We start from the raw sequence: 8,436 nt of genomic DNA on the forward strand, positions 1-8,436 counted from the left end.
TATGAAAAATAAGTATGCTTCTTAAAATCTACATATATATATAATAAAAGCATCATTGTTTTACATTTTTGCAAATCTCTTCAATGTATGGCTTAAGAGAAAACAGCTGGAGTCTCATATCTGTTTCTGCAATCTGTTGCAATATCACATATCGTGTAGCTTCTGAAAAACACCACTATAAATTCTTGAGAAAATGAAAGTGAAAAAGGCAAATAAAGCTCTAATATAAGCATAAAAACAGTTCTGATCTCAAATATCCCAGAAAGAGCCTTAGCAACGCCCAACTGTTCTTAGACCACACTTTGGGAACTGCTGTCACAGTAGTAAGTACACAAATTCCTGCTATAAAGGAGCATTTCAGTAGTCTATAAACATTAAAGGCAGAAGCTATGTTTTCTACATGTTGTATTGTCAGCATGTAGGCTAGTGTTTGGCACAGCAAAGCTTAGCAAGTGATTGCTGTACTGACTGAACCACTGAATGACTTTCAACTTCAAAATTTAAATATTTCATAAACTTCATTTAAGTTTTCCCATATTTTTCACACAACATTATTAAGAAACTGTTGTGAAACAAATGTTTCAACAGCACAGTGGATCCCAAAACATTACATTAGATAGTGCAACAGAAAAAAATAATAATAATAGATGAATTTTATACTCTAAAATGGAAAAATTAGAAAAAACTGTCTCAACATTATGTTTACATTTTAATGTAATTTGTTAAAACGTGCAACTTAATTGTGTTCTCTAAATAGCTGGAGACAAGATACTCCTCGAATTTACAAAGAAGTACAGCCAAATTTAATTCTATTTTTTATTAGAAATATTGGCTTTTTCTCTCATTATCACTCAGATAAAATATAAGAAAATCTAAATCTAACCTGACATTTATATTTATAAATTCATTTTATCAATATACAAAATGGTCCTATGCATTTCTTAATGTTGAAACAATATCTAGGTTTAATTTACTTACCTTGGTGCAAATTCATCAATTGTCAGGCCAGCCTGGAGTCCAGTTCTAGAGTACTCCAATCCATCTGCTAAAGTATAGGCCAGCTCCAGAATGGCATCAGCCCCTGCTTCCTGCATATGGTATCCACTAATTGAAATTGAATTAAATTTTGGCATATGCTACATTAAAAAAAAAAATTGTAACAGTGAATAAGTAAAAATATTAAAAGGTTTATTAAATCCACTTTCTAAGCATAAATATTATTTTAAAATGATCTTAAACTCAAATAAACTTGGTAGTTTATAATGTTAACAAAATATTTAATGCTTATTGTTACATTTAATTTGCTTTCCAATTTAAATGGTTCGTCCATGAACCATCATGAGGATTGTACCTACTTTATTTTCCTGGTGGACAAGAATTTGTACTAACCATTCTTCTAAAAGTTTAAATTGTGGAATTAGCTAGCTGAGGTTAGGAATGTAACCTTTGGCCTGAGAACAAAATGAGGCATTTTTAATTCCAAACCAATGACTTGGACCTCATAAGAGGTTGTAGACCCAAACTTTCGGTTAATCTGCTGAAGATGTATAAATTTATTATTATTTACTAGTTGTTAATTTTCTAATTTGAATGAAGGCATCAAACATGAATAAGTACACAGTAGAAAAAATAAAATGATTTGATTCTTAGTACTATATGTTGAAACAAAATGGGATAAAATGCATGGCTTTAAAAAATCAAAGATTTCAGTTTGATTTACTGTGACATTTAATACTAAGCATATCCCAGACAGGTTCTTTCCACCACAATCACTACAAAAACTGTATTTCCACTATTCCCCTAAAATTTCATGTTAGGTAGAGTATATCACACATATCCTGCACAGCCAAGAAAAACTATCTTCACCAAGAGTTAACCAAACATAAAATGCTTGCTGCTCAATGCTTGCTAGAGTTTGGAGATAACAGTAATTACAAGGGTTGATAGAGATAAAAAGGGTTGATGATGATTTTCTCTGTGCCATGAAATAATGGTCTAACTTTAACGTAGGTAAGGAGAAGGAGCACATTGCTGGTAAGAAGCAAAGTGTGAATAATGGGGGGAAATATAAACAAATTGCTCACAGGAAAATGAAGGAGGAAAATGTGTCCCTATGGAAGGACTTTTCCCATCATTCTTATTGGGAAAGATGAGTCTAATTCAGGGGTGAATATTAGGGACCTCCTTGAGGTTGCAGATATGAGTGATGAGTGATATCTTCCAATTCAGCTTTTAGCAGAAATAAAGCTGATATTCCAATCCCCATTTGTCTGATACCAGTGTCTACTTCACAATTGCATCTGAATTTCGGAGGGATATTTAAACATGTAAGTAGAAGACCTCCCTGAATCTAACAATTATCAGAGTTAAATTTTAGGAATAAAGAAAACACAGTAAAGATCTGTTGCCCAGATTCCTGCAAGTAATGACAGAACATAAAATTAGTACATTAAAAACAAAAAGTAACAATAACAAAACATTCTAAATTTATATTACTCAGACTTAGTTTTTAAATTCGGTTATAGCATGTTGTAAAAATTCCTACATTCAAGGAACTATAGAAAAACCTGTAATAACCACAAAGTATACCTTTGCTGTATATTCAAAGATGTCAGCAATAATTTTCATGGATGGTTCTGGAGGAAAAATGTATGTATTTCGAACCATAAATTCCTTTAGTATATCGTTTTGGATGGTACCAGTAAGTTTCTCTTTAGGTACACCTTGTTCTTCTCCAGTTACTATAAAATTTGCAAGAACTGGGATAACTGCTCCATTCATAGTCATGGAAACTGACATTTTTTCTAAAGGAATTCCATCAAAAAGAATTTTGGTATCTTCCACAGTGTCAATAGCAACTCCAGCCATTCCAACATCACCACGAACTCGCGGGTTGTCTGAATCATAGCCACGATGTGTCGCCAGATCAAAGGCAACTGATAATCCCTGCTGACCAGCTAAATACATAAAGAAAAATAATGTAAGATTCAAGAGTCTGGAATCAAGGTAAAATGATTTACTTTAACACTAGTAAAAATGTTGATTCATCTCATAACAGTATACTTTTATAACAACTATTTTTATGCTCATACATGTCAAAACCAACTTAAAGATACTTCACTTCTTAAGAGAGGCAGTTGTTTCCCTTGTGCCAAAATGCACAAATTTAGTTCCAGATCTCACTAAAGGAAAGAATGGAAGAAACAACAAATCTCAATCATCTCATGTCTATCTGAAGATATGGTACTTGATTGAAATATTTCTAAAATTCATGAAAAGATCTGGCTGTTCATATATGGTAAAAATAACTTAGCATTTGTATGCTTGCTTACTTTTTTGTTCTTTTATCTAATATGGTCACAAAGGATTCCTGGCTATTCCAATATTCTGGAAAACAGAATTATGACCATCGTACAAAATTTTTAAATAATTAAAATAGTCTATACTAAATATAAGTTCAACCTTCCATGGGCAATACAAACTTATAAATCTACAAGTTTAGTATTCAAACAGTACAATTTTATTACAGCTTAGAAAGAAGAAATAATAGTTAAGATAATTTTCAGTGAATGAATGCCAGATTGCACTGAATATGTTTGTACCACGTTATCACATTTACACTCTCTTTGGGCATCATCTAAACTATCTTCCTCTCCAATCCCTATCCCAACAATGTTAATTGAACATTTTTCAAAGGCAAAGCTAATGTCTTCTTTTCTTCATGCAACTTCACCTCACCTAATTCCTTTTAAACAATGTGCACGTAAGTGTTGTTTTCTTTCAAAAATTTAGCACCTTATTCTGATTCACTTATCTTTTTGACCACAGAAGTTAAAAAAATCTACTTTTTTCAGAGTATAGTCTTTAACTACAAAATTATAGAGTGAATATCATCTTTACAGAGATTAACCCCAAAAAAATAAAAAACTAGGAGGTATATGTCTTATCATAAATATTATGTCTTACATTAAAATCTCACCCTTAATATTGTCCTTATAGAACTTATTGCTCTCTTCCACAGTACTAAAACCAGCATACTGGCGGATGGTCCAGGGCCTAAAGGTATACATGGTAGGATATGGTCCACGTGTGAATGGCTTCACTCCTGGAAGTTCTTCAGGTAAGTCCATAGTATCTCTCTTGGAATACAAGGGTTTTATAGAGATCCCTTCTGGGGTGTGCCATATTAGGTCTTCTGGGTTTTTGCCTTTCAGCTGCTTTTTAGCCAGGGCAGCCCATTCTGGGAGAACGGGCTGTTGCTGGTGTAGAAGTCGTTGCTGTATGAGCCTGGAGCCTGATGATTCTTTTACCTGCTTCAGGTAATGAGGTGAAAGTAAAAAAAGCTGATTCTTAGCTCTTAACATGATGGAGCATGGAAACACCCAACAGAAATAAGAATTGACCTAGAAAAAGAAACATAGAGTAAAAACATTTAGAAGAGGGGGTGGGAAATAGGAGCTACTGATAAGGAAGGAACAGAAAAGAAAGAGGATGTATTAGTCTGATTTCATTTCCTCCCCTTTTCTGCTTCCTGCACCTGATATTTTATAAGTTTGGCCTCTCTTCTCTACAATTACTATCAGTCCTCTAGTTCCAGTCTTTTTCCTCAGTAGCCTCTTAGCTGGTCTTACTGACCAGTCTTACCCCCCTTCTACTCCATTCTATACGAATCCCTTCCATACAATGACATCAATGTAAATATGACTATGTCATACTCCCCATGGAATTTTTCAAAGACACTGTATCATGTGGAAGATATACTACAGCCTAATTAATTTTTTCATTCAAAATGCTTTTATTAAATATCAGTTTATGACCGACATTATGTTGGGTATTGGACAAAAAATGTGATGAATAAGACAAACAGGCATTCAAGGCCTTCATGAACTGGTCTCTGTTTCCCCCTCAGACCCATCTCTGTCTTTGTCCTCTATGCATTTTGTGCACTAGAAATACTGGATTACCTACAGTTGGCTGCGCATATGTCAAAGTTTTCTGAATTTGCTCTTGCTCTTCCTTCTGCCTAAAATGTTCCTCTCTGGCTAATTCAGCTAAGGCACTATCTCCAATTTGCAGCGTTTCCATGTGCTAGTAACATAGAAGGCTATAAAGACATCACAGAGAGTAGCAATTTTAATCTTTACAATACCCCTAAGAGGTAGGTACCATTATTATCCTCATTTTACAGATTAGGAAACTGAGGCACAGAAGAGCCAGCACTGATTGGAACCTATGCAGCCTGTTTCAAAGTCCTTGCATTTAACTAATACGCTCACAACTCATCCCAGCACCCATAAGGTGAGCTAAATGGCCTCTTCAGTAATCTACTTCTGTGCTAGTTTATAAACTGCTCCAACATTAGAGCTGCATATTCTGGATAACTAGCATAGACTTTTATACTAGGTTGCTGGGTTCAGCATCATCATTTTCCAGATGTAGAAACTGAGTCTCAGAGAAATAAATTCACTTGATCAAAACCCCACCTCACAAAGCAGTAAACTGTTTACCTGAATTACTAAAACTTGTCAGAGTCATACAGCCTATACATATAGAGCCTATTGTTTAAAGAGATATTGAGATACAAACACTAATATATTCACTATACTATGTGTTTTATACTGGATAAGGCAACAAGTAAAGGGAGTTTCAAATTTTATTTTCCATACCACTTCTTACCTATCAGTTTACTAAAGCTTAAATGAAATAAATACTCAACACTTATTATGGGGTCGTTAAATAAGAGACATAAACCACTGGTGAGAGTATTAACTATTTTAACTACTTTGGAAAGTAAATTGTCAATATATATGAAATGCTTCAGAAATGTTTATGCCATTCCACTGAGGAACATTACTCCTGGGAAAGCTTCTGTAGTAATATATAAAATAGATGTTTCCTATAGTTTTATTTCTAATAGAGAAAACTTAGGAAAATCATAAGTATCTCATAACATATGAATAAGTGAATTACAGCATATACAAATGATAGAATTTCATGTGGCTATTAAAATATGTTTAGAAAGCTAGCAAAACTAAGCTTTTTATTATTATTATTATTATTATGATACTTTAAGTTTTAGGGTACATGTGCACAATGTGCAGGTTAGTTACATATGTATACATGTGCCATGCTGGTGTGCTGCACCCATTAACTCGTCATTTAGCATTAGGTATATCTCCTAAAGCTATCCCTCCCCCCTCCCCCCACCCCACAACAGTCCCCAGAGTGTGATGTTCCCCTTCCTGTGTCCATGTGTTCTTTGATGTCAGAAGTCAGAAGAATGGTTACTTATGGTTGCTAGAATGAAACAGGAGCAAGAGAGGGGCTTTTGGGGATAATGGTCTTGATCTGATTGCCACTTACATGGATATATTCTGTTTGTGGAAATTCATCAAATTATACAGTTATGTTTTATGCAGTTTCTGTAAATATATGTATAAGTAAAAAGTTAAAAATGTGTTATGCATAGTTTCCCAAAAAAAGAGAAACAAACTCAACAAGTAGTAAGTAAAAGACTCAAGACACATAATTGTAAATGCAATAGGTTCAACTATGTAAAAAGTACATAGAACAAAGTCTAAATGGAAACATAACAAAAAAGAGGCCGGGCATGGTGGCTCACGCCTGCAATCCCAGCACTTCAGAAGGCCGAGGCGGGTGGATCACTTGAGGTCAGGGGTTCAAGACCAGCCTGGCCAACACGGTGAAACCCAGTCTCTACTAAAAATACAAAAATTAGCCGGGCATGGTGGCGCACGCCAGTAATCCCAGGTACTCGGGAGGCTGAGGCATGAGAATCACTTCAACCCGGGAAGCAGAGGTTGCAGTGAACAGAGATCGTGCCACTGCACTCCAACCTGGGCAACAGAGAGAGATCCCGTCTCAAAACAAAACAAAAAAACCTTCCATTTTTTAATACTAGCATGATTTTTATTCTTTAAATCCATGGGGTCTTTGTCATCCATTTTTTGCAAGCCATCCACTACATTTACTAGCTTAAAAGGTGGGTGAAAAAAACAATGAAGCTACAACTAAACTGTTTCAATAGTAATCCTGTAAAAGGTAATTTTAAAACCACCTGAGACTAAACTGTTGGCAGGAAATATCACACTCATTTCACGTGGGCTTTCCTAAATCTGAACAACTAATAGAAAAGAGCCCCGTATAAGTGACTTCCTGAAAATCACATGTGAATTGGTGGAGGCTGGAAACAGACACCATTTTTAGATAAAAACACAACTACTGCGGATGGCAATACGACCTCCGAATTTTCTCAGAAGACCATCAAGAGAGGCCTCAAGCATTCAAAGAAGCAACATGCAAAGCAAATATGTTACTGACAACTAAAATGAATTAAAGAGCAATGATTAATCCCACCCCCATACCTCAAAAACAAATCAGTGAGAAAAAGATTTCTGAACCAATAAGTTTCAAGCTTTGGCTGCTGACGTATGACTGCACATTAATACTTCAAGAAGATACTTTGATGTTCAACCAGTTGGGTTTGGAGATGGAAACATAGGGCATGAAAATTATATTTGATATTAGCATAAGTACATTATTAAACACAAAATTATATTGGGAGAAAATCATCAAGTGGTTTAAAACTTTACACACATAAGTTATCCAGGGCTTCGAGCTTCCCTAAGACGACCTTCTTTCTAGACAAAACTGAGAACAAGTTAGTAATTTAAGCTTTTATGTCAATTTAGACCTGTCTTTTCTAGTCTACCTTTCACTCTTAACCCTGTTTACACTCTTAATCCTGTTTACACACAGAAAATCACTTTCAGTCCCGAAAACTCTTAGAAAAACCCTGACAATAACATAACCCACAACCTAGAAGGGAGGCAGCCATGAAGCAGGAGCATCCCTTTGGAACCATACAAAAAGTGACCTCTGCCAACGGGAACAGTTCAGGGTGTTTAGGTGGCCAGAGAAGATAACGACATGGCCCCTAAAGTATTAAAAGCACCTTCTTTCCAGAAGTACCTCCGAATTGCCAGGGACTTCGCCCAAAACGAGAGGTTGGTCGAAGTAAAAATCTAAACCTAAGGAGAAGGCAGAGAGTGGGATCCCGTCACAGTAGGAAGGTAAAGAAGACAGAAGTAAAGGAGGGGGGGGAAGAGAAAGGACAAAAGTTCAAAATACAGGGGTAGAGGAGGGACAGGAGCCAGAAGAATGGAGCGATCTGAAAGGTGTACGTCCTACTCACTGGTAGGCCTGTTTCGGACTCCGCTGTGGGAGAGGGCGGCTAGACTTCTGCGTCCCCCGCCTCACCTGTCAGAGATCCACACAGCCAGGCCTCCCCGCCCTCACCCAGCCCACACAAACCGCGCCACCGCCAGCGCCAGCCGGACAACTCTGGGGGCGTAGGCCGACACCGCCCTCCCTCCAGCCAATCTAATCGCGCTCTCATGGGCGCATTCCTGATGA

At 36.3% G+C, this 8,436-nt stretch overlaps 1 protein-coding gene across 4 annotated transcripts in view; it reads right to left on the reverse strand.

Moving 5' to 3' along the window:
* MMUT (methylmalonyl-CoA mutase) overlaps positions 1-8,430 on the reverse strand; it is a 32,136-nt gene extending 23,706 nt beyond the window's left edge. Inside the window, exons 1-5 of one of the 4 annotated variants that reach the window (XM_063666263.1) lie at positions 8,216-8,417; positions 6,364-6,422; positions 3,980-4,403; positions 2,590-2,957; positions 979-1,136 (exon numbers count right to left, since the gene is read on the reverse strand). In XM_063666263.1, the coding sequence (XP_063522333.1) occupies positions 979-1,136; positions 2,590-2,957; positions 3,980-4,364 (911 nt within the window). In that variant the 5' untranslated portion in view covers positions 4,365-4,403; positions 6,364-6,422; positions 8,216-8,417. Of the gene's footprint in view, positions 1-978; positions 1,137-2,589; positions 2,958-3,979; positions 4,404-6,363; positions 6,423-7,385 lie in introns of all 4 variants that reach the window. The other 3 variants (XM_063666262.1, XM_054491757.2, XM_054491758.2) reach the window with 3 other exon arrangements.
* Between the last annotated feature and the right edge of the window lie 6 nt (positions 8,431-8,436).

The sequence above is a fragment of the Pongo pygmaeus genome, chromosome 5 (assembly GCF_028885625.2).
Source record: "Pongo pygmaeus isolate AG05252 chromosome 5, NHGRI_mPonPyg2-v2.0_pri, whole genome shotgun sequence".
NCBI lineage: Eukaryota > Metazoa > Chordata > Mammalia > Primates > Hominidae > Pongo > Pongo pygmaeus.